The 27,550-nt window shown below is 35.6% G+C and overlaps 2 protein-coding genes across 6 annotated transcripts in view; one reads left to right on the top strand and one right to left on the bottom strand.

Annotated features, from left to right (window-relative positions):
* Positions 1-717: 717 nt before the first annotated feature.
* LOC125656983 (leukotriene A-4 hydrolase-like) lies at positions 718-25,955 on the bottom strand. 5 transcript variants are annotated; one of them, XM_048887611.2, is made up of 17 exons: positions 25,827-25,955; positions 23,773-23,941; positions 23,305-23,444; positions 22,442-22,553; positions 20,633-20,701; positions 18,217-18,374; positions 16,747-16,819; positions 15,472-15,612; positions 15,243-15,337; positions 13,249-13,366; positions 12,336-12,477; positions 9,719-9,822; positions 6,985-7,055; positions 6,557-6,707; positions 4,774-4,856; positions 3,640-3,744; positions 718-1,601 (listed from the first exon to the last, which is right to left on the bottom strand). In XM_048887611.2, exons 2-17 carry the CDS (start codon positions 23,932-23,934, stop codon positions 1,484-1,486), a joined length of 1,842 nt encoding a protein of 613 aa, XP_048743568.2. In that variant the 5' UTR covers positions 23,935-23,941; positions 25,827-25,955; the 3' UTR covers positions 718-1,483. The 5 variants fall into 5 exon arrangements, 4 of the variants coding, with proteins under 4 accessions (XP_048743568.2, XP_048743569.2, XP_048743567.2 ...); XM_048887612.2 differs by lacking the exon at positions 13,249-13,366 and adding an exon at positions 13,658-13,775 and having other exon boundaries at positions 25,827-25,954; XM_048887610.2 differs by lacking the exon at positions 13,249-13,366 and adding an exon at positions 14,108-14,225 and having other exon boundaries at positions 25,827-25,944.
* The window catches only part of LOC125654944 (uncharacterized), a 60,192-nt gene continuing 58,585 nt past the window's right edge, over positions 25,944-27,550 (top strand). The window contains exon 1 of the mRNA XM_048885058.2: positions 25,944-26,037. The gene's annotated coding sequence lies outside the window, so the exon portion shown is untranslated. The remainder of the gene's footprint in view (positions 26,038-27,550) is intronic.

The raw sequence follows: 27,550 nt of genomic DNA, 5'->3' as shown, positions 1-27,550 counted from the left end.
CCGACTTATCATTTAGTTTCAAGAACCATAACTCTAATATAATCATACATGCTTTAGTTTTGTCCCCCCATGGAATTTTTTAGCGTGATGCATTGAAAAGACAACATATTCAAGTGCCATTTTTCTTCTCTGTCTTCTCAAAACATTTATTTTCACTGAAAACCTGTGCATTGTAATATTTTTATCAGATTACGTTGGTTTCTGTTGAGAAAATAAGGCAATGAACACTCCATTTACCTTGTAGTTATGTACTGACACTCCACTGTATTCTCACCATTAAACTACAGTAAAAGCACCGTGTTTTATTTAGTTGCAAGCACTGTGTTTTATTTATTCTGCATTAAATGAGAGCTTTTGTCCCTCATCCCTGTGGTCTTTCTGTTACAGAACCGGTCAAAACCAGTTTTGAGCAGGTTAAGCCAGCTGCTGCTGCAATTTTACAGATAAAGTGGTGATTTTCAAAATATCAAAGCATTCTATTTCTACATGTAAATTAAATCAACATTTTTGCCATCTATTGTGTTTATAACACAAAAAGGTGTTCAGACCAATTAAATACTGCAAGTAAATTAAAAATTATCCATTCAACTCTTCATATGAATGTACATAGAAACTATATGCTATTTGACACTTTATAAACGAATAAAATAATACATTAAAAATTATCCAGTCACCCCTTCCTGTGATGTACAGATGTAAAGTAAGACAACAATGAAGTATCAGGCACTGGTTTTATTATTCATTCATAACAAGCCACAGCATGTGACTCTCAGTAACGTGTATTCTGTTACACTTCACATACAACATACAACCACACAATCATTTCAGATCTATAAAGTTTATAAATACAGGCACCGTAAGATCACCTTCCTCTTAGTATCACAGTAAATGAAAAAGAAATCACACATCTGGATATGCACCAAAATAAATGTACTGCCTTTTACACACTTTGAATCTGCATATAACAAAAGTATACCATACTAATAATAGGTCCAGTAAAATGTAACATCTAGCACTACATTATATCTACAGCACTCTTGTATTCTGACAAAAAGGTCTGGATGAACAAGTTTCAGATTACAAACAACATTCATTGACCACAGGGAGAGGATGCAATCACAAAGTTTTTGTTTTACGTTGTTTGGAAGATTTCCATGAATTATCTCCCTTACTTTTATGCACACCAGAGTTACTCCTCGTAAATGTGTGACTAGTATCATTTGGCCAGAATGTCATTATAAAAAAAGAATTTGACTGTTACATTAAGAAAGAAAGTTTCTAATTATACTGAACCACAATGGAAATTAAAATTAACTAATTGTATTTTCAACAATGTTAAATATGTCACAGTTTAGTTGATTGTAATCAGTGGGCTCTGCGAAATTTAAAGTTCTAAATCATAGACTGGTTAACACATGTACTGCTTCCATGTAAGAAATGAAAATGCACCAACACCTACAAGACATTCGTTCAGCATAGAGTTCTAACTCAGTTTGAGATCCTTGGCCAGCATGGTTGCCGTGGTGTTGTGCATCTCACTTCGGTGTTTTGTGAAGTTCTCTATGGCAATCGGTCTGGATTCCTCCCAGCTGTACAGGTCCCTATGGAAACAAGAATTGTTTTCAAATAAAATGACCCTACACTGTTTGTGTGTACAACTAGAGAGTTCCACCCAAGTTATGGAGATAGGTAGAAGTTTCGCGGTAAGAGTGAATCAACCAGCACAGACAAACAAACAGATATCATTCAGAGAGAGCCTCATGAAGCTTCGAAGCCATTTTGCAGAGACTACTCAAATAGTACTTGGAATCTTTAGATAACTGGCACTAAAACTTATAAATTCAGATGCCTTTATCCACTTTTGTGATCTTATTAATCACTACATCATCTCTCAACATCATAACAAAATCCCAGGTCCGAGATCAACATTAGAGTGTGATATTGTTTATATCATATACCTAAAACACAACAAGTTGATAAACATCTTTTAAAAAATTGGGAGTGGGGGGTGGGGGTGGGGGGGGGGGGGGGTGGGGTGGGGGGGTGGGGGTTGTTGACCCAAACATAAATACATGTACATGGTATACTGTACTTGTAAATGGCAACGATATTAGACCATTTCATTCTTTCAGTGAATTTACTTTAATGGTTATGTTTCCAGTACTATTGACATTGTGAAACACGCTAAAGTCTGGGTTTTGTAGCTTTATTCCATTGCTGGTCACGATAATTGGATGATTAATTATGGACATCCCCTCCTGTGGTCTAGAATCTGGACGTCTCAATTAACTGAACTGCTTGGCTGAGAAACTCGTCACATCTATCGCTGTGTTGTTCATGTACATGTATAGCTCCTGGGGGTTTGCTAATTAATACTAAGATTGGAAATAAGTGAATTATTTTTATTTATTTTTTCGGATTTACCAAACTCGTCCGTTTTCATTATTTCATATAATTTGTAAGAGTTGTGGAACTTTGTTTATGTGGCGTCATCGTATGAACTGGAATGTTTACAGATAGGATGCTGCTATTTCTTTGCTCTATAGGGAATGTTACTTTATACTGAGGTAATTTTTTTAATACCGTTTCCCATCTGTTTAGGATCTATAAGTCGTTGAAAAACGTCGGAAGATATTGGTTCTGCTTTTCTTGTTTTATTGCCAACTTCTCGGGATTTTAGATTTCAGAAATTGTTTTAAGGCAGTTTTCAACATCAAAATTGCCGTAAATTAACATTTTGATCTCCATTAAGACCGGGAATTTCTAATAATGCTTCGGTATCACCCTCCATAATCCTCCTACTGTTTTCTGTCGCCTAGAACGTTGATCGTTTTTAAATGAAGTTAAATGTGTTATTGTTCTAAATAAACAATTGTTACTTGGGTTACCCCCCTTTGCTTAGATACTCGCTACAATTTAGCGCTATTTTTGAAAACGTTTTTATTTAATTTTTCTGCTTAAATTAAATTTTGTCGTGGAAGAAAGTATTTTATTTGAAAACAAGATGTGTTTGTGAAACACAAATGCCCCCGATAATGGCCAATTCCGAAGATCGCCAAGGTCACAAGGGCAAATATCTTGGTACCAGTAGAAAGATCTTGTCAAAAGAAATGCTCATGTACAATATGAAAGCCCTAATATTTACCATTTACAAGTTATGACCAATGTAAAAAAAAAATTAAAAGTAGGTCAAATGTCAAGGTCAAAAGGTTTAATGCCAATGGAAAGGTCTTGTCACAAGGAATACTTATGTGAAATATCAAAGCTCTATCTCTTACTGTTCAAAAGTTATTAGCAAGGTTAAAGTTTCAGACAGAATGACAGATTTACAGAATGACAGACAGGACAAAAACAATATGCCCCCTGATCTTCGATCTTGGGGGCATAAAAATTGTGTCTAACATCATTTTTTCATGTAGTTATGTTAGATTTCAAAAGATTAAAGAAGAAATAGCCATTTGAAATTTGAGGGCGAGACAGCCCCTTGACAACGGGCCGAGACAGGGATATCTCGGACCTTAGGGCGAGACAGCCCTACCTACTTGCAGCTGTCTCACCCTAGCCAAGATAGGTGTATCAGGGCTGATATACTACTAGGTATATGATATTAATCATTACAACATCTCTCTCTCCACTTACCGATACAGAGGTCTGACAAATTTCATTCTTCCCTGCTCGTTGACAAACGCCAACACCCGAGGAATGGCGTCCTTCCACTGAGCTTTAATGCTCAGTCTCAGCCACCTGCAGAAGTTCACATTAGGTTATTCTAGAGATCAACTTGGATAATTTTGTTAGATCACTTTTGTTATGCAAAAGTTTCTTGGAAACAATTTTTATCTTCTTTCAATTAAAGAATCAGTCATCTAGAAGTAGTACACAAAAGAACTAGAAAAAAAGGCCACTGAAATGGTCAATTTTAAAAAAAATCTTTAGGATTCATTTTTTATTCAATTTTCATGATTTAAAGCTTTATACTATTTAACTTTATTTTCTTTACATAACCTTTAAATAACACTGCATCTAACTATAGCAAAGAGTCCAACTTATTTGGAGATAAAAAACAATAAAATTTGGTATATTGTTTCTTATACATTGTACATTCAAAGTTTATGAGCAAAAATAACTTGAGCATTTGTGTCAGTTGTCACAAGGTAAAATGAACCTAACAGAAAATTGTATTCATTAGGTTCAGATTCATATAAACAAGAACAGAAAAGGTTTTCAAACAAACATTTTAGAATAGGATCATTTTATATTTAAAAAAGTCGAAGTTCTGTTACTTTTCTCCACCTCTGTTGTTTGTTGTGAAGTTTTGGTTTTCAATTTGATGAAAAAAATAAAACATTAAAATACTGTGGAATCATTAGAATTCGTGGTGGCTCAATTTTCGTGGAATTCGTGGGTACCCCTCACCCACGAATTTACATCCTCAACGAATAAAGAATCATAATTACATTCCAGAGTTATCTTTCTTACAAATACATAAATCCATGAAATTACGTCCCCACGAACCCGTAAAAATTCAGCAATCCAAGAAAATTGGCCCCCACGAATTTAAATGATTCTACTATAATTGTTTCTTGAAATCGCCTGTTTAACATGAAATCGCCTGTTTAGCATGAAATCACCCGTTTAGCATGAAATCGCCCGTTTAGCATGAAATCGTCCGTTTAGCATGAAATCGCACGTTTAACATGAAATCGCCCGTTTTACATGAAATCGCCCGTTTAACATGAAATCGCCCGTTTAACATGAAATATGCCTACAAACCTGAACCTGACTTCAGAATTCCGGACAGCATTCAATTTATACAGCTCCTCCATCTTCTGTATCTTGGTATTAGATAGTGGTGGCTGTCAAAATAATTCAATATGGTACCAAACATCTCTCTCAAATTTCATTCCAATCCAATTTAACCTACTGTAGATTCCTACATTTGTAAATATGTATACACGAGGAATTCATTTTTACATAATTTCATGAGAATCATCATTCGCAAAATAAAAAATACTTTTATTTTCAAATTTCTAATATTCTTAAGAAATGAACAGCTAGCGATTCACAGAGAATTTGCCTCAAATCCAAATCCATTCATATTGACCATGAACAGCTCAAAAGTGCTGTTCATTTCTTATATTTATATTCATTTACTAAATCACCATTTGTTTACATTGCTTATTTTCTTGCATAAAACAAACTCTTAAGATCCACCAATGTCACAGTCGTATTGTGACGTACGTAAAAACATAGACATGACGTCACACTTCGTCTTACCCTGCCTTTTATCAACATTGCACGGTGCACTGTATTTTGGAGCTAGGAGACCACAAGATTGGGATGATAATCCACTTAAGTTCACAATCTTAATCTGAGGTGTGACTTTGCGAAATCTTTGTAACACATGTTGTATTTTTTCTAATTATTACGCTCTCTCAGTCGCATGTTTTCATCTAGTTCATAATTTATTCATAGTCAATATGAACGGATTGTGTCGTGTGCTGATATTGGTTGGTTCACAGGAAAATGCAATTTGCAATATAAATATACGTGAATTCTCTTGATCAACAGACTACTCGTGAATTCATGTTGTCGCGTTTGACGTATACGAATCGTTTCACGATATTAAGAACTCGCGTAAAATAAGGAAGCTACAGTATGAGGAGCTGTGTTCACAAATATCTTCATACACGTAAAGTTGTAAGAAGTCGTTCACAATGACACCGCGTACTGTACATCTCTGTCTCATTCCAATCTCATTTAAACAACCTGCAAATCCAAACGACTACGTGCATTTCTATAGTGCAGAAAAATTCAGACAATCCAAAAAATTGTTTTACCCACAAACATATCCTCTACTTTAAACAACCTGCATATCAAAATGGCTACATGCATTTCTATATGTAGAAAAATTGAGATAATCCAAAAAAAATTGTTTTACCCACAAACACATCCTCCAAAGCAAACAAGGCGCCTTGAACAACTACACTTAGTACTGTGTGAGAGAAACTGTGTTTACAAACACTGTAACCAATGGACACACACTGACACTAACAGAGGGATTTGACTAAAACAAAAATGTCCCCCCCCCCCCCCCCCCCCCCAGGTGGTAAGACCTATCTACAGCAGTATGATTCTGGGGTCCATGAACCTTCTAACAAAAGACATTGCAGAGGAAAATATTTGATGAATGCAACATATCTACATAAACATTTTTTTCTATATCCGGACACTATACAAGAACAAAACACTCAACGTGCAGAATTCAACAAATTCTTAAATTCTGCTTTTAACACATGCACCATCTTTACAAGCCAAGAGTTACAATGACAAGTGATGACGAGAAGCAGACCCAAACTCCCGGCTAGCTAAGCTACACAGGTCTGTTTCCTAGTGACCCGAACTCCCGGCTAGCTAAGCTACACAGGTCTGTTTCCTAGTGACCCGAACTCCCGGCTAGCTAAGCTACACAGGTCTGTTTCCTAGTGATGAGAAGAAGCAGACCCGAACTCCTGGCTAGCTAAGCTACACAGGTCTGTTTCCCAGTGTGTCTTACCTGTTCCAGCAGCTGAGCCAGAAATTCCCGGACCTGGACAGAGGAAAATGATTTCAGGTCACTGGGGTTAAACTGCTCCAGCTCTTTCTCGCCAGCAGAAGACCACTTCTGGCAAAGCTCTCTACACGGGACTGCCAAACTGTCATCATATCTGTAACAAACTGTGTATAAGTCTCGTGGAATAAAAACTCTCTACACAGGACTGCCAAACTGTCATCATATCTGTAACAAACTGCGAATAAGTCTCATGGAATAAAATTAGCATGTCAAAAAATAGAAGCTCGAAAAATGATCTCAATTTAGAAGAAATGAGTGACATCTCTTCTTGGTGTAGATGCTTCCTATTTTATCATGATATTGACACTATTACTATCTCCTTATTATTGGCATCACAGTTTACATTCACTGTCACGTGATACAGAACTAACATGGGTATGACGGGAGGCATTCCCTGATCATAAAACCATTTATCCCATTCCACACCGTCCAACACTTCTCTCTGAAAAAATAATAATTAATTTTCAATTTACCTCCCTTTCTGTGAAATGAGACTTTTAGAATTTAAAGTCAAATGTATAAAACAAAATAACTTTTCTATAATCCCTGACATGCCTTATCTGTACCTAAATTCACCATGTCAGTAACTCTCAATGTCAGTAACTCTCGATGTCAGTAAGTCTCTATGTCAGTAACCATCAACTCACCATGTCAGTAATCCTCAACTCACTGTGTCAGTAACCCTCGACTCACCGTGTCAGTAAACCTCAACTCACCATGTCAGTAAACCTCAACTCACCATGTCAGTAACCCTCAACTCACTGTGTCAGTATTCATCAACTCACTGTCAGTAATCCTCAACTCACCATGTCAGTAATCCTCAACTCACCATGTCAGTAATCCTCAACTCACCATGTAAGTAATCCTCAACTCACCATGTCAGTAACCCTCAACTCACTATGTCAGTAATCCTCAACTCACTGTGTCAGTAACCCTCAACTCACTGTGTCAGTAATCCTCAACTCACCATGTCAGTAATCCTCAACTCATTATGTCAGTAAACCTCAACTCATCATGTCAGTAACCCTCAACTCACTATAACAGTAATCCTCAACTCATCATGTCAGTAACCCTCAACTCACCATGTCAGTAACCCTCAACTCGCCATGCCAGTAATCCTCAACTCACTGTGTCAGTAATCCTCAACTCACTGTGTCAGTAACCCTAAACTCATCATGTCAGTAACTCTCAACTCATCATGTCAGTAACCCTCAACTCATCATGTCAGTAATCCTCAACTCATCATGTCAGTAACCCTCAACTCACCATGTCAGTAACCCTCAACTCACTATGTTAGTAACCTTCAACTCATCATGTCAGTAATCCTCAACTCATCATGTCAGTAACCCTCAACTCACCATGTCAGTAACCCCTCAACTCACTGTGTCAGTAACCCTCAACTCACTGTGTCAGTAACCCTCAACTCACCGTGTCAGTAATCCTCAATTCACCATGTCAGTAACCCTCAACTCACCATGTCAGTAATTCTCAACTCACCATGTCAGTAATCCTCAACTCACTGTGTCAGTAATCCTCAACTCATCATGTCAGTAATCCTCAATTCACCATGTCAGTAACCCTCAACTCACCATGTCAGTAATTCTCAACTCACCATGTCAGTAATCCTCAACTCATCATGTCAGTAATTCTCAACTCACCGTGTCAGTAAACCTCAACTCACTATGTCAGTAATCCTCAACTCACTGTGTCAGTAACCCTCAACTCACTGTGTCAGTAACCCTCAACTCACTGTGTCAGTAACCCTCAACTCATCATGTCAGTAACCCTCAACTCACTATGTCAGTAACCCTCAACTCACTATGTCAGTAACCCTCAACTCACTGTGTCAGTAACTCTCAACTCACTGTGTCAGTAATCCTCAACTCACTGTGTCAGTAACCCTCAACTCACCATGTCAGTAATCCTCAACTCACCAAGTAAGTAATCCTCAACTCACCATGTCAGTAACCCTCAACTCACTATGTCAGTAATCCTCAACTCACTGTGTCAGTAACCCTCAACTCACTGTGTCAGTAATCCTCAACTCACCATGTCAGTAATCCTCAACTCACTGTGTCAGTAATCCTCAACTCACTGTGTCAGTAACCCTCAACTCACTGTGTCAGTAACCCTCAACTCACTGTGTCAGTAACTCTCAATTCACCGTGTCAGTAACCCTCAACTCACCGTGTCAGTAACCCTCAACTCACTATGTCAGTAATCCTCAACTCATCATGTCAGTAACCCTCAACTCACTATGTTAGTAATCATAAATTCATCATGTCAGTAACCCTCAACTCATCATGTCAGTAACTCTCAATTCACCATGTCAGTAATTCTCAACTCACTGTGTCAGTAATTCTCAACTCACTGTGTCAGTAATCCTCAACTCACTATGTCAGTAATCCTCAACTCACCATGTCAGTAACCCTCAACTCATCATGTCAGTAACCCTCAACTCATCATGTCAATTAAACTCGAATTACCTTGTTAATGATCCTCAAATAACCTTGTCCGTGACCGTCGACATACCTTGTCAGTGACCGCCGACATACCTCGTCAGTGACCGCCAACATACCTTGTCAGTGACCCCTCAACATACCTTGTGAGTGTCACTTAACATATCTTGTCAGTGTAACTCGATAAACCTTGTCTGTAATTGTGCAATAGCGTAGTGCCCCTAAAAATACTGTATCAGACAGCCTTCACATACCTTGTCAGTGTCACTTAACATAATACTGTATCAGACTGCCTTCACATACCTTGTCAGTGTCACTTAACATAATACTGTATCAGACAGCCTTCACATACCTTGTCAGTGTCACTTAACATAATACTGTATCAGACTGCCTTCACATACCTTGTCAGTGTCACTTAACATAATACTGCATCAGACAGCCTTCACATACCTTGTCAGTGTCACTTAACATAATACTGCATCAGACAGCCTTCACATACCTTGTCAGTGTCACTTAACATAATACTGTATCAGACTGCCTTCACATACTTTGTCAGTGTCACTTAACAAAATACTGTATCAGACAGCCTTCACATACCTTGTCAGTGTCACTTAACATAATACTATATCAGACTGCTTTCACATACCTTGTCAGTGAAGTAGGAATACAAAAAGTCTTTCCACTGGTCCGAGTCAATGGACTGTTGTTTGAACTTTTCTATGTAGGCTTTCAGGAACTTTTCAAACACAGCTGACATATGAAAAAGATAAAGATAGGAATGCTGATCATCACTGCAGTAAAGTTCCACTTTTTCTGCACAGACATCTTTTAAGCAGATCAATACCGCGGACAAACCATGGACCCAGAAAAATAAGGTTTCTACAAGAAAATCTAATCATCCATGTCAAATTTTGGTGATGTAGGATATACAGGTATGGCAGACTCAGTCTGAGAATCAGTGATAGTGTTACAGATACTAGTCAGATATAAACCAGGACTGTCTGAGAATCAGTGATAGTGTTACTGATACTAGTCAGATATAAACCAGGACTGTCTGAGAATCAGTGATAGTGTTACTGATACTAGTCAGATATAAACCAGGACTGTCTGAGAATCAGTGATAGTGTTACTGATACTAGCCAGATAAACCAGGACTGTCTGAGAATCAGTGATAGTGTTACTGATACTAGTCAGATATAAACCAGGACTGTCTGAGAATCAGTGATAGTGTTACTGATACTAGTCAGATATAAACCAGGACTGTCTGAGAATCAGTGATAGTGTTACTGATACTAGTCAGATATAAACCAGGACTGTCTGAGAATCAGTGATAGTGTTACAGATACTAGTCAGATATAAACCAGGACTGTCTGAGAATCAGTGATAGTGTTACTGATACTAGTCAGATATAAACCAGGACTGTCTGAGAATCAGTGATAGTGTTACTGATACTAGTCAGATATAAACCAGGACTGTCTGAGAATCAGTGATAGTGTTACTGATACTAGTCAGATATAAACCAGGACTGTCTGAGAATCAGTGATAGTGTTACTGATACTAGTCAGATATAAACCAGGACTGTCTGAGAATCAGTGATAGTGTTACTGATACTAGCCAGATATAAACCAGGACTTGCTAAGTTAACTTTAACTGACAGTAAACTTGCCATTAGCTTCAATATTTATTTAGTGTTAACTTGAAGTTAACTGTCAGTTAAACTTAACTTTGTGCAACTGGTCCTTTGTCCTTTTGTGTTGAGTCTGTAATTTGTTTGATGTTTACCCGTCATAAATTTTTTTTTAAAAGTAAAGAAATGTTTACTTAAACATTAGATTTGTGCATCATTGTTCTTTGACGTCGCAGTGTTGTCAGTATTTGTTTAACATAGGAGCGTGTCCATCATATACATGCATCTGTTGCAATAAAATTCATGACTTCTAGTCAGACACAGTGAAATTCATAACAGAAATCTCCTACAGACATGGACTGTTGATAAGCGTTGAATGATTATTTTTTCGAATCTACAGTTAACAAAAAAATAAATAACAGCATACTTTATCCTAAGATGCTGCTTATTTTTTTAAAGTTACAAATTTATTGCCAAAAACATCATTTTGTGTAAAGGCAATCTTGTGAATAAACATGAAAATGGAGTTCTCACAAAAAGTGACCTCGAGTAAGTCGAATCTCGAGGTGTTCACACTAAAACGTGACAGAGTAAGTCGAATCTTGAGGTGTTCACACTAAAACATGACAGAGTAAGTCGAATCTTGAGGTGTTCACACTAAAGCGTGACAGTGTAAGTCAAATCTCGAGGTGTTCACAGTAAAACGTGACAGAGTAAGTCAAATCTCGAGGTGTTCACACTAAAATGGGACAGTGTAAGTCCAACCCTGAGATGTTCACACAGTATGGTTTTCCATCACTGAATTCTCAGCCAGACTCTTGTGTTCAATGTTCAAGTTTTTACTTAGGTGTTCAAACTATACAATATTAGTTAAATGAGTAAAATGGAAAAGTAAAACGAAAAATTGCATCATGTCAAAATGTGACTGCACCTTAAAGCTTAAAATGTCATTGACACTGAATACATATCCTGGCAATAGTATGTTCAGTTTATTCAACTTTCACTGTGCTTCCTCAGAAATAAAAATTTGTGATAACAATTCCCCTACTTCCGTATCTTCAGCTTAAATTCACACTACAATTTACTTTGAGCTGCTTTACATGAATTACCTGAGCCCCCAGCAGAGTTTTACATGCATTACCTGAGCCCCCAGCAGAGTTTTACATGCATTACCTGAGCCCCCCAGCAGAGTTTTACATGAATTATCATTGACACTGAATACATATCCTGGCAATAGTATGTTCAGTTTATTCAACTTTCACTGTGCTTCCTCAGAAATAAAAATTTGTGATAACAATTCCCCTACTTCCGTATCTTCAGCTTAAATTCACACTACAATTTACTTTGAGCTGCTTTACATGAATTACCTGAGCCCCCAGCAGAGTTTTACATGCATTACCTGAGCCCCCAGCAGAGTTTTACATGCATTACCTGAGCCCCCCAGCAGAGTTTTACATGAATTATCTGAGCCCCCCCCCCCCCCCCCGAGTTTTACATGAATTACCTGAGCCCCCCAGCAGAGTTTTACATGAATTACCTGAGCCCCCCAGCAGAGTTTTACATGCATTACCTGAGCCCCCCAGCAGAGTTTTACATGAATTACCTGAGCCCCCCAGCAGAGTTCTACATGCATTACCTGAGCCCCCCAGCAGAGTCTCCAGATAGAACAAAAGAGTGAAGCCCTTCTCATACGGAACAATGGAGAAGGCATCGTCTGGATCCACTCCCTTGAGGTCCGGAATCAGCCGTGTGTAGGGTCCATTCTTCAGAACAACCTCCTGATGTAAAATCAAGTTTTGTTTTAACATCAATAAATACTCTAATATTTCAGTGTGCAATAATAACAAGAGGACCACAGGCCTTATCAATCACCTGAGCCCGAGAGCTACGAAACCTATCATTTTCCTGCTCTGCATACTGTATCTAAGCTAATATTCAGCTGCAGTATAAACGAGACCTTCCTGCCCTACACGACTATGCATTTAGTTTCTCTTACGACGTGCAATTGAACAGAAGATTTTTTAAAATTGGTCAAGGTTTGGTAGTTTTTGTCCCGCCCCAAAGGCCCTGAGGGTGCAGGGGTCCTGAAATTTACAATTTAAGTCCCCTTGTCCTAAATATGCTTCTTACCAAATTTGAAAAGAATTGGAATGGTAGTTATCAAGAAAAATATAAAAATGTTCCCCTGTTAAAGAATGCCGACAGCCACAGACCACCTGCAATACAGAATTACTGATAAAGGCTGTTACTCAATGAGCAACACGGTGGTTGTAAATATTGAAAGTTGCAGACAATATTAGATAAAAACACTATAGACTATCACGCTTCAAATTTCAATCTGTATCCATGGTTCTGTGCAAAACAAATACGTTCAGTGCTTGTCTTATCCCGATTTAAATGTTCTAGTTTAAAGCTTCATTTATATTCCAATTCATTTATATTTGATAACGAATTACTTTTCTTTCTGAAAATGAAATTGTCATATAAAGATGAATGATGAAAATGAAATTATCGTATAAATATAATGAAAATTTCGTTGCACATATTACAATTTCTTCTTTCAGTTCCTTTGCCCCTCCAAGTGCCATGAACTGAGATAGTGCTTCATCGTTATGCAATCTCCCTGTAATTTTTCTCTCCGCGAACATTGTGTGACCTTCATTTAACCTGAAAAGGTCAAAGGTCATCAACAAAACCGTGTTAATGCATGTCAGATACTTCACAGGATGAATGAAGGTCACTTCTGATTTTGTGAATTTGAAAATGATGATAGTATAATAGAGAATCGATGCTCAGGAAAAATTTAGACACTGAATATTTTAATTCATTTTTGAATTTTGTATAATTTATAGAGAATGACTTGATGTTTGGTGTTATCATACATCAATGCTCTTTCGAATGCATCAAAATCTAAACACTGCAGAATGTAAGTTCCCTGACATAATGTAGAGTATTTACAATATTCTCTTTCATATCTTTAGATCCTCCCATTGCCATAAACTGACGTAGAGCCTCATCATCGTGTAAGCGCCCCGTAATCCTTCTTTCTACATATACAGTGTGACCTTCATTTAACCTACAAAGGTCAAAGTACGTAATTATCATTCACAAATCAACCAATTATGGCACATGACACTGGTTTCTGGAGCGCAAGACACGGGAAAACTGAAAGGAGAGCTTAAATGGTGCAAAACGAAAAGTTCCCAAAGTTTAGTACGAAAGTTTGAAGAATTTTGTTTCTTTCAGAATAGATTTGATGCGTAAGGAAATTCTTTTAATTTGTCTCCTACATTCCCATTAGATACACATATTGAGGATTTCCTGATGAGAAGGTGTCCCTCATTATATTTACAATTAGCTCTCCCCAGGGCCATGAAGTGAGACAGACTGAGATATACATGTATTTACAATCGTTTCGTTGAGGTCTTTAGCTCTCCCCAGGGCCATGAAGTGAGACAGAGACTGACCGCTGTGTAGTCTCCCCGTAATCTTCCTCTCCACAAACACAGTGTGACCTTCATTCAGCCTACAAAGGTCAAAGACTATATACACACAGATATATAACTGACAATAACAATGATGTTGCTATCCTTTGGAGTCAAGTACAGTAAAACACATTTACAGTGAACCTTCAGGACCAACGAAAAACAGTTCATTGTAACCAAACTTCATTATACAGTAAAACATGGTTATATCAGACCTCCAGGGCCAACCAAAAAAAGTTTGTTATACCCAATAAGACTTATATTAATTTTCTCTCATAGGGGAATACAGATCACTTCATAGTAAGTGACAATTATAAGTGTGTTTTACAGTAATTCTAAGTTGATGACATTGATTTATATCAATGTTTGAAATCTAAAACATCCAGCTCTCAAGGATGGGAAATATTCAGCAGATGAACTACATGGAAGTTTGAAAACTGTAGCTCAAACATTTTCAGAAAATATACAATAAAGGCAAATCATTGACACTGGATACAGAAAAGATTATTAATTCTCACGAATGGAATTGCTCAGCAATGCAGTGAAATATGTACAAAATATGTCAGACATGACATGCTCATACACCAGGAGTAGGCACACCTGACAATAAGTCAATACCTCAGATCTAATCTGATAATAAGTACCGAGTTAATACCCAAGAAAGATATCTAATCAATCTAAAAAGATGAACTCGAAAACCATCCTCCCAAGTCCTGCTGCAAACTCATGTAAAACGTCTGTCTGACATTATCACCAGTGTCAAACTTCTGTCTGACATTATCACCAGTGTCAAACTTCTGTCTGACATTATGGTTAGGCAGAGACAATGGACAGGATGGACCGAAACTGGACAGAATGGACCAATACACAGGATGAGATGGACAGAAACAAAGACACAAGACATGAGGGAGAAACAGTTTTTACTGCAGGACTCCTCTTCAAACCTGGGCTCTAACTGTCATCTAAAATATTCCCCATCGTTTGTTTTTCTTTTTATTATTTCATGTAAAATAATTCTAGTACAGCTGTCCTGTTCTGCCACTCTTGTCTTTTCTTACCAGAAGTGCTCCCAGTTTTTGTTGGTAACGAGATTGCCCGTCCAGCTGTGAGATATCTCATGGGCCACCACATCAGCCAATGACTTGTCTCCTGCCTGTATTAATAAACAACAAAGTCTGCACAAACACAGATTTTCAAATCAAGCATAAACCTCTCATGCAAGAAGTGAATTTCGTAGTTACACAGTTGTAACATTTTGATGGTTGATGGAACCACTGCAGTACATACCAGTAGAGTAGGGGTCACAAAGGTCAAACAGGGATTCTCCATTCCTCCGTATGGAAAGGAAGGTGGAAGAACAAGGAGGTCATACTGACCCCAGATGTAGGGCCCCATTAAATCCTCCGCAATCTTTATCATATTCTCTGTCTGCTCAATAAAAAAAAAACAGTATAAAATGTAGGGCCCCATTAAATCCTCCACAATCTTTATCATAGTCTCTGTCTGCTCAATAAAAAAAGTCAGCATATTAAGATTATATTCTCAGCACATGAGCAGGTGTATGCATACATATGAAACAGCTGGTAAATCATTTCCGAAAACAAACTAGATCCTAGATCGACAGCAAAGCTATTCCGACTTAAAAATCGACTTTTAAATTAAATCAGCCTTCAGCAAATTCTAAATTCTAAATTTGTATCTTTACATTTGGCACTAAACGGGATGTCCATTATGAATTACTTTATGTATAGAAAAGTTGTCTTTCTGTTCAAAGTTTTATACAATCAAATGGCAAAATACCTAAACGTGTTTCAATATACAATAGATGTCAGTTGTCGCCAAGTCAGGTCAAATGATTATACATGTATGTCAGACTTAATCTACTCACCAACAGCAAAAACAGAAAATTGTAAACGTTTATATAGCTACTCATCCGCATTCAGTTGGAACAAACTGTCTCAAAATGTTCGAAACTCTGGTTCGGCTGGCATTTTTAAAGCTATTTGTTGGAAGGAATATTTTTATAAAAGCGGCTTCCCTCTTTTTAGTGCGGGTCATCAATATTGTTCCAAATTCTTTATCAATAGCGCGACAAATTTTCGAATGTAGCTGCAATGTGATACTGTGTGTGTATATATATGTCTTGTGCTATGCTTTTTTTTTCTTTTATATCCTGCATTAATTTAAACAATAAAATGCCTTTCTTTGTTGTTTCATCGGGTGATGAAGGTAGCAAGCATTGCAGAAAAAATTCATAACCTGCGTTCTATATAATTTTTAAAAATATAAAGATTTAAGTTCTAAAATACTGTATCATTTGGTTGACCCATTGGTTACATTAAATGGAACAGCCAATGCACCATTTTACCTTGATGATGCTCCATATTTGGTAATGATTACACAAACAGGTGCAATAAAAAAACCGGACCGAACTAGTTTGCAACAAATATGCATTTATTGTCTATGATGAAAGCAATGTCAACTTCAATAGAAATATAAGAGAAAAGATTCAGTGAATGTCAATACATTCACACTACATAACATTTATCAATTTTGTCTTACCTCTGAAAATTCATAAGCTGCCTCCTCCAACATTTCCTTCTCTGTCCAAACTCTTGATCTTGGTCCAATAGTTCTTTAAAAAAAAAACGCCAAAATTTCAATGGTCAATAGATTTTTGTACTTTATTTTTAGTTCTTGTGACAATATTTCTAATCTGCTGTATAATAATCAGGAAGCCACTTTATAAATCTTGTTTTTAATACACGAAAATATAATACACTCAACAAACTAGTGAAAAATACAGCTAAAACTGCACTGCATTCTCACGATAATCAGGAGTTGTTCCCCTTAAAATGCTTTTGGACCGACATGAGACAAAAAGCTTGCCCTACATACTGACTTAACATTATATGCTATCAACAAATTTCTATTTTGTTCCAATTCATCAGTAACTGAATCCTAATGCATGTTTTGTCTAAATAAATAATCATCAACACAAAAATCTCTTAAAATTGCAAGGAAAAAAAACGAATTTTAAAGTTCTACATTAACTAGGAAGGAAAATAATCGATTTCTAAAGTATCTAAAGAGTAAATTACCTTCCTCAAATCTTAAGATATATACAACCAAATTATAGAAAGATAGAAATATGTATCCTTGCATCAAACATCAAAATATACATGATTGAACGATAATAATAATAATAGCCTTTATTTATCCAGGATAACACAAATTAGCATATAGTTAGTTTCCATTGTGGTCCTGGGATGGCTAGCTTTCTGATTTGATGAGATCCAACAAACCAGAAAAAAAAATAAAATGTTACGTTCACTTCCACGAGCCTTCAAGGTAAATATAAAATTTTATTTTTCCAATATTGGACCAAAAATAAATTTGGAATTTTCAAATTGATATGACTGGTGACTGAAAACTTGCATCTCTCATCATTCGACTAGGTCTGGTAAGATCTAGATGCCGGTTTTGATGTCTAAAAATTATTCAATCATATAGTACACAAAAATCATGTCTCCCATCATTTTCGATTAGGTCTTGCACTCTAGAAGCAAACAAGGATGGTGGGCCCGGTTTCGATTCATAGGCTTTAATAGTCCGTTTCAGTGTTTTGATTTATTTAATCATATAATAAAACAATTATTGACATTTTCCAGTGTTTTGATTTATTTAATCATATAATAAAACAATTATTGACATTTTCTTCTCAATCGATACAATGCTTTAGCTACCCTCAAATGACAATATTCATCTCGCCCTCCGGGACCAATGAATAAAGAACTTCTTCAGCAGCTAGAGCATTGTATTGACCTCAAATATGTCAAGAATTGTGCATAATTATTTGAAGTATGTACATGCATGCAGCACTCCTGGACTCTTTAGTGTTGCCAGATCTTAATTGCTGGCATAAACATTAAATCTATAGATTAGATATAAATAATCTAATATAAACTTTCTGATCTAGTGCCCAAGTTTTTGAAATGTTGAATCCCTAACATTGCATCACCATACACGTACTTTGATTCTAGATCTCCTCCTACAATGGCTATGAGATATGTGGGGATGGGAACTTTCTGCTCAAATTGGTGAACCAGTTTACTGTTGTCTGATGGGTGTGCCTGTGGGTTCAACCTTACTGCACTCATCAGAATGGTGATTTCTCTCGGAGCTGTCACCTGTATAAACATTTAAATTCATTTGATAATGTTAAATGTTAGGCAAATGTGCAACATTTCACCATCAATCATGAAGTCTGCAGCTACTATAGTTTCATAACTTTTAGTTGAATATCCACTTTTCTTTTCATGGTTGTTCAAGACTTCAAATTCAAATACAATTTTTACTCACAATGGAGAAACACAGACTATCAATATCCAGACCATGAAATTTTATGTCAACAAAGCTGTTTTTTCAACAATCCATAAAATCTGATGCCCACAAAACTTGATGAAACCACAGTTGTATTTACAAGAAATATCTTTGCTATACATGTAGTACCTCTTACTAATCAGACATTTCATTGGAGTTTGACTCTAATTTTAAGTAATGTACATACACATAAGTAACATTTTTAGAAAGGATTTAATTTTGGCATTAATGGTGTCGAGATTGCTAAAACTAAATATCGCTAACATTCCATATCGGAGGTAATAAATCTCTCTCTCTCTCTTGGAATTATAAAGTCGCTAAAACTAGCTATCGCCAAATATATTTACTCATAATTTATGGGAAAATCACTAATTTATGTTTCGCTAAAATTACCACTTAATACAGTATATATTTACCTGTGTACACTTTAACAGTATATATTTACCTTGGTGTCCACTTATACAGTATATATTTACCTTGGTGTCCACTTATACAGTATATATTTACCTTGGTGTCCACTTATACAGTATATATTTACCTGTGTACGCTTATACAGTATATATTTACCTGTGTACACTTAAACAGTATATATTTACCTTGGTGTCCACTTATACAGTATATATTTACCTTGGTGTCCACTTATACAGTATATATTTACCTTGGTGTACACTTATACAGTATATATTTACCTGTGTACGCTTATACAGTATATATTTACATGTGTACACTTATACAGTATATATTTACCTGTGTACACTTATACAGTATATATTTACCTTGGTGTCCACTTATACAGTATATATTTACCTTGGTGTCCACTTATACAGTATATATTTACCTTGGTGTCCACTTATACAGTATATATTTACCTGTGTACGCTTATACAGTATATATTTACCTGTGTACACTTAAACAGTATATATTTACCTTGGTGTCCACTTATACAGTATATATTTACCTTGGTGTCCACTTATACAGTATATATTTACCTTGGTGTACACTTATACAGTATATATTTACCTGTGTACGCTTATACAGTATATATTTACATGTGTACACTTATACAGTATATATTTACCTGTGTACACTTATACAGTATATATTTACCTGTGTACACTTATATAGTATATATTTACCTTGGTGTCCACTTATACAGTATATATTTACCTTGATGTAACCTTATACAGTATATATTTACCTGTGTACGCTTATACAGTATATATTTACCTGTGTACACTTATACAGTATATATTTACCTTGGTGTACACTTATACAGTATATATTTACCTGTGTACACTTATATAGTATATATTTACCTTGGTGTCCACTTATACAGTATATATTTACCTGTGTACACTTATACAGTATATATTTACATGTGTACACTTATACAGTATATATTTACCTTGGTGTACACTTATACAGTATATATTTACCTGTGTACACTTATACAGTATATATTTACCTTGGTGTACACTTATACAGTATATATTTACCTTGGTGTACACTTATATAGTATATATTTACCTGTGTACACTTATATAGTATATATTTACCTGTGTACGCTTATACAGTATATATTTACCTGTGTACACTTATACAGTATATATTTACCTGTGTACACTTATATAGTATATATTTACCTGTGTACACTTATTACAGTATATATTTACCTGTGTACGCTTATACAGTATATATTTACCTGTGTACACTTATTACAGTATATATTTACCTGTGTACACTTATACAGTATATATTTACCTTGGTGTCCACTTAAACAGTATATATTTACTTTGGTGTACACTTATACAGTATATATTTACCTTGGTGTACACTTATACAGTATATATTTACCTTGGTGTACACTTATACAGTATATCTTTACCTGTGTACACTTATACAGTATATATTTACCTTGGTGTACACTTATACAGTATATATTTACCTGTGTCCACTTAAACAGTATATATTTACCTTGGTGTACACTTATACAGTATATATTTACCTGTGTCCACTTAAACAGTATATATTTACCTTGGTGTACACTTATACAGTATATATTTACCTTGGCTGTGTAGGGGACCTTAACGCCGGGTGTGTCTTGACATGGAACCATACTTCTGGCGTGGATTGCCTACACGATAATGAGATAAAAGTGAAAGTAAAATGAATTAAAAACTAGTGACATTGTATGATCCCATATGTTGTGCCAAACATATTATATTTGGCACCAAAAACTTTGAATTAATCATAGAAAACATGCTTAGTTTCAGATCTTGTCCAATCTGAAATGTGAAAACAAGCATGTTCAAATCAGGCAGATTTGGCTCTATATACAAAAACACTCTGTACACAGCCTCATCTCAATACCCAGAAATCATCACAAAACACTCTGTACACAGCTCCATCTCAATACCCAGAAATCATCACAAAACACTCTGTACACAGCTCCATCTCAATATCCAGAAATCATCACAAAACACTCTGTACACAGCTCCATCTCAATACCCAGAAATCATCACAAAACACTCTGTACACAGCCTCATCTCAATACCCAGAAATCATCACAAAACACTCTGTACACAGCCTCATCTCAATACCCAGAAATCATCACAAAACACTCTGTACACAGCCTCATCTCAATACCCAGAAATCATCACAAAACACTCTGTACACAGCCTCATCTCAATACCCAGAAATCATCACAAAACACTCTGTACACAGCCTCATCTCAATACCCAGAAATCATCACAAAACACTCTGTACACAGCCTCATCTCAATACCCAGAAATCATCACAAAACACTCTGTACACAGCTCCATCTCAATACCCAGAAATCATCACAAAACACTCTGTACACAGCCTCATCTCAATACCCAGAAATCATCACAAAACACTCTGTACACAGCTTCTTCTCAATACCCAGAAATCATCACAAAACACTCTGTACACAGCCTCATCTCAATACCCAGAAATCATCACAAAACACTCTGTACACAGCTTCATCTCAATACCCAGAAATCATCACAAAACACTCTGTACACAGCTTCTTCTCAATACCCAGAAATCATCACCCAATTTGTAGACAAATGCATTTGACCTTCATTTGACCTTTTTCCACTGACAGACCAGCAGATCTTAAACAGAACGAAGCTGTCAAGAAGTCCATCTGAATAAGATAAATTTTGTAGTGGACAATACACCAGTTTCAAAATAAGAGTAGTACTATATGTGTAGGCGGTGCATTTAGTAGTACTATAAATGCCTTTAGTGGGACAGAGTGGACTTTTATTGTCAGTGAGGAAGACAATAAAATGCATTAAAAGCAGCTTCCGTTTAAATTTGTAATTTATGTAGTAAACACAAAACACTATCAAAAGAAATCTTTTATTTCAGCGATGCCATAAAAATGTCATACTTGCTGGTAATACTGTAGATATCAATGAAATCACACGATACAATAAGAATTTTGTGTATTCAATTACTCTCTGAATACTTATCACTTACTTAGTTTGTGCATCAATCGAATTCGGGTGATAAACTGTACACGAGAAACTTACTGAGAACATTGATGGATATCTGTACCACTCCCGCATGTATACAAATTGTTTTGTGCCTTACTGTGTACAAGAGCTCTACTCAGATGCATCTTGAAACTTCCATATAATATTGATGCTTATGAATACAAATACAAAACAAAAAACTCACAAGGATTTCAAGCCCATCAAAAAAAGTTGTTTTTTGTTGTTGTTGTTGTTTTTTTTAAATATCAAGAAACTGATTATCTTAGATACAATTTCGTGTGGTTTATAACTTTGGAGATGTGTGGGTTTTTTTTTTTAAACACATGAAATCAGAATGAAATACATTATACCTGACACTGACTAAAGAGATATGGGTGTCGTTTTCCTGCAGTCTGTTCAGGTCTCAGCCATTGTAAAGCTGAACACTGTGGGGATGTCTCGTAATGTACTCGAATCTTGTTGCTGAAATCCATGTATCATGTTACAAGAACAATGATTTAGTAAAATTCTCCTGTTCAGTGTGTTACCAAATTCTAAAGCGATAAAATTTTACACTGTAAAACAATCAATACTATAATGAATTTTTAAAGTTTCTAGTTTTAATATCATGCACGATGAATACAGATTTTCATTCATTCTCACTTACTACTGCAAGTTATCTGTCAATCTTGATGCATTTGTTTTCAACATTGACAGAATTCAGCAGATATATTTAATTCCATGGCGTCTTAATTCTGTGGATTATCATGTTTGGTTTACAGGACCTGGTATGAAATATCCGCAGAGTTCCATTAATGAAATTAGCTTACATATTTTAAGTCCACTGGTATGAAATTATGCGGATTTTATGTGACCACAGATTTAGCGGAAATAAAAATAAAAACTGCGCATCAAAAACATACATAAAATTTACAGTACATGTACAAATGGTCAATAATATATATATAAGTGGTCAATAAATATGCATGTGTGGTCAATACATATATATCAAATGCAGTTAACATAAAGGTATGTTTGGTCAATAAACATGTACATGTATGTACAGTCAATATACATAAACATGTATGTGTGGTTATATGCAATGTAAACCCTGCTATTTGCGCTCGTGTTTCCTAAAATCTCAACCAAAAACGCCAGCACAATTAGATTATTTTGTCTCTTTATTTGGAGATGAAATATACTCAGGGATTTTGAATTTAAAGCCTTTTCCTACCTTTTAGACGCTAAAACAGGGAGCTGAACTTCTAACTTGGATCCAAAACTTTCAGTATTTTCCCCCAATGTAAATTTCAGTTCCTGGCTATTGTCAGCATCCAAGATTTTTTGGATAGCTATGTCTCTTGTGTCCAATATCTACATATATCACAAAAGTTAACTGTATAGGTAGTATATATATCACAAAAGTTAACTGTATAGGTAGTATATATATCACAAAAGTTAACTGTATAGGTAGTATATATATCACAAAAGTTAACTGTATAGGTAGTATATATATCACAAAAGTTAACTGTATAGGTAGTATATATATCACAAAAGTTAACTGTATATGTAGTTCAAATTGCAATCACTTGCATGACAGCCATCTGGAAAATGTTTATTCTTTCATTGTGCTGTAACAAGTTGCTTATGGATTATAATCTATCATGAACATTTTTTTTTCCATTTTTCAAATTTTACCTACCAAATTTGGCACTCCATCTTTCACCCTCTGCACCGAGAGATCCACATAGCCTAACAGCTTTCTGGATGAGAAATCTACCTCCAGGTTCAGATGGATCTCAGTTACTTTACACTCATCTGGCCGAGAAAATGAGCAGGGGTCGTCTTGGCTTAGAGCTGCCATGTTCTCTCTATAAAACAAATACCTCTATATAACAAAAAATGATTACTAACTCCAAAATAACTATTTTAAAAGTGACTCTTTGTTAGTCTATTGTACTGGTTAGCAATGCAAAGAAAAGTATGACAAGCAGGTTAAACAAAACCAATGTTGTCATAAAATGTGGACCACATTCTTGAATGAATCATTTGGTTACCAGTGTGTAGTGATAGTCTGTACATACAGTACTAACTGTAAATAAATATGCTGCGGTATCTAGTAAAACATGAATGGATAAATAAGACAAGGAAAAGAATGAGTAAACAAGATGTACTGTGAGCAATGCTCACTAAGAATACCCCCCGCTTACCCCAATCTCCCAAAGGGTGTTGTTAATAGGTATAAATTACCTCTTTCCTGAGTGTAAAAATATGGTATGCATTTGTAGAAGAAAATGGAAGATATAGTCCAAACACAAATCCATGGCATAAACCTATAATTTTGACCTTGAGATCAAAGGTCAAGGTCATAAAGAGGTCATGAATGTACATGTCTCATGGTGATACACCCATGTCTTATGGTATGACTATGTCAAAACCCTATAATCAATTTTGACCTTGAGGTCAAAGTTCAAGGTCATATACAGGTCATGAAGGTACTCGACACATCGTCTCATGGTGATACACTCATGTGTCAAATATGATATGCCTATGTCAAAGAACAAAGAAGTCATGGCCCATACATGAATCCATTGTAAAAACCTTTAATTTTGACCTTGAGGTCAAGGTCATATGGAGGTCATGAAGGTACATGACACATCGTCTCCTGGTGATACACTCATGTGTCAAATATGGTATGCCTATGTCAAAGAACAAAGAAGTTATGGCCCGGACACGAATCCATTGTAAAAAACCTTTAATTTTGACCTTGAGGTCAAGGGTCAAGGTCATATAGAGGTCATGAAGGTACTTGACACATCGTCTCATGGTGATCTACCTGTGTGCCAAATATGGTATGCCTAAGTCAAAGAACAAAGAAGTTATGGCCCGGACACGAATCTGCACAGACAGACAGACAGACGGACAGAGTGATTCCTATATACCCCCCAGAACTTCGTTCGGGGGGTATAATAAGAATTGAGGAGAGTTCTTGTAGACATATCTAAGAGGAATATTGTTCTGAATGATGTGATGAACACATTAAAAGTTTGACTAGAAAAAGCTAGAGGCAAACAAAGAATACAAAACTTATCAAACTTCTTTGTGAAGACATAAGTCCAGCTGTACTAGCACCATTGTCATCTCTATGCTTACATTATGGTGTGAAACTTGGAGCAAGAAAAAGAGTGACAATTAATTTGAATCCACTCATTGCAAACTATTTAGGTAGATCTTGAATGTGTCCAAGAAGATCACAAATGAAGAGTTCCATCAAAGGACAAATATGGAAAAAAAGAGATACACTTAGAGAGGAGATGATAGATGACATGACAAGTGAAGGAGACACACCATAATTATAGTCATGTCATTGCAAACTTCAGCACCTGAACATTCTACAAAATCATTTTAGTTCACATATTGTCTCATGCACAAACCTACTTTCGTGTTCCAAACATATTTTAAAACATTCTTTGTGTATATATATATATATATATATATATATATATATATATATATATATATATATATCAGTTGCATTAGCATATGATAATGCATAATAATTATAGTCATGTCACTGCTAACTTCAGTGAGCACCTGAACATTCTACAAAATCTTTTTAGTTCACATATTGTCTTATAATGTAAACCTACTTTCGTTTTCCAAACATATTTAAAAACATTCTTTGTAATATATATCGGTTGCATTAGCATATGATAATGCATTTCATATGTCTAGGAATGCATATCAATGAATTACCAGATATATATCCAAAACCAATTTAACCAAATCAATGCTTAATTCAACGTATCAATGCCGCTACCACAACAAGCATACCAACAGGAAGTCGATTCCATGCGGTGTTTTTGAATTTCCGCTGCGCGAAATATCACGTGACAGTTCGCTATACTTGGATTTTATGTTGTTACTGGTAGTAGTACACGCGAGAAAGGAGTTTATTAGCGTGAAGGTAGGTATCCGTGTATTTCTAGGCAGTAATCTCCAGATTTTGTACAAGTGGATTTTTTAATTGATATATTATATATTGTTTTTTGAAAACTTCAAGACGTTTTTTTTTCCTTCAAATAATAAAAATGTTTATATCTTCCATGGTAACTGTAAATCTATATGCTAAAAGTTAGGTAGAAGATGCTATTTTTGACCTTTCTTTTATTTTGTGTCTTTCGCAAATAGCATGTACACTTGTAGTGATATTTATTTAAAATTTAATGTTTACCATGGTTTGTTTGTTTTACACGACCTGGTGTGCATTTCTAGATTTTGAAAATCTATGTTTTTGTGGCAGTTTTTGCGAAATGTACAACTAGAAAGCTGCCCCGGATCATTAATTATAAAAGCAGCAGATTCAAAATTTATGATTCTAAGTGATTCATTAAATTAAAGAGTTCGAGAGCTCACTACTTAAATTCTAATTATGGAGAGTAAATGTGTTTTACATTATATATACCTAACTATCTATTTTGTATTGTATTGGGATTTATGAGATTGATCACTGTTCCTTATCTTCACCTTTCATGTATATTAATTCATATCTATGTACATATATTTACATGTTATGTTATGATTTTAAAAATAACATTTCTAAAAGTAAATAATGTTGTCAGATAGAAAAAGCAATTCCTTTCGGGTTGTTTTCGTATTGAATTTCTGCCTGCCAGGGACAAACTAAAATAAAAATAAAAAAACACTCACTGTACATTTATTTAAGTTTGTACAAGTTGACCAACCTGTGTCTTGTTTCTTTTTTTCTTTTTTTAAATCAAAAGAATTAACTGTAAATAAATGTTTATTCGGTATATATAGATACATACAAACACACACACATAAATACGAAGGATAATCCGTGAAAGATCGAAAGCTTATTTCCAATGGGGTCCTTTGATGCACAGATGTTTTCGCTAGGGGGTCATTTATATTGTATTTAAATCAGCTAAAGATTCTGGAGATTCTAACATATGTAACATCATAAATTTAGGGATTGAGTAAAGATAGATTATACATAATATGGTTTAGTTATTGAACTTATATTGCATGTTGAATATTGGCACGAGTTGGCTGTCAAAATGCACAAGCTTGCCTGTTAAGGTACAATCGAGAAACAGGTTAGCACTCATTATCAAGAACCAGGTTAATTATAACTCTTACAAGTAAAGAATGTAAGGAATATTCAGCATTATAGAAATTTATCATCATACATTGTGGAAAGCTGTATATGATTGATTAAATAACAGCCATGTTTTCTTTAGTGCTCATACATGTGTTTTATGTTTCCCGTCGCAACAGAAAGCCCAGGTTTTGCTGATTGTTTTGACAAAGGAAAAAAAAAAAAACCACCTTTATGATATTCATTGGCTTGTCTCAGTTCCTTTAATTCCATAATCTGAAAAAGTCAAAAAAATTTGAGAGTGCTTGTGCGATTGATTTAAGCCATTGTTTTGAAATGCATTCAGACTCTGCCCGTG

This window comes from Ostrea edulis, chromosome 7 (assembly GCF_947568905.1).
Source record: "Ostrea edulis chromosome 7, xbOstEdul1.1, whole genome shotgun sequence".
Classification (NCBI taxonomy): Eukaryota; Metazoa; Mollusca; class Bivalvia; order Ostreida; family Ostreidae; genus Ostrea; species Ostrea edulis.
This window is presented reverse-complemented; position numbering and strand designations above follow the sequence as displayed.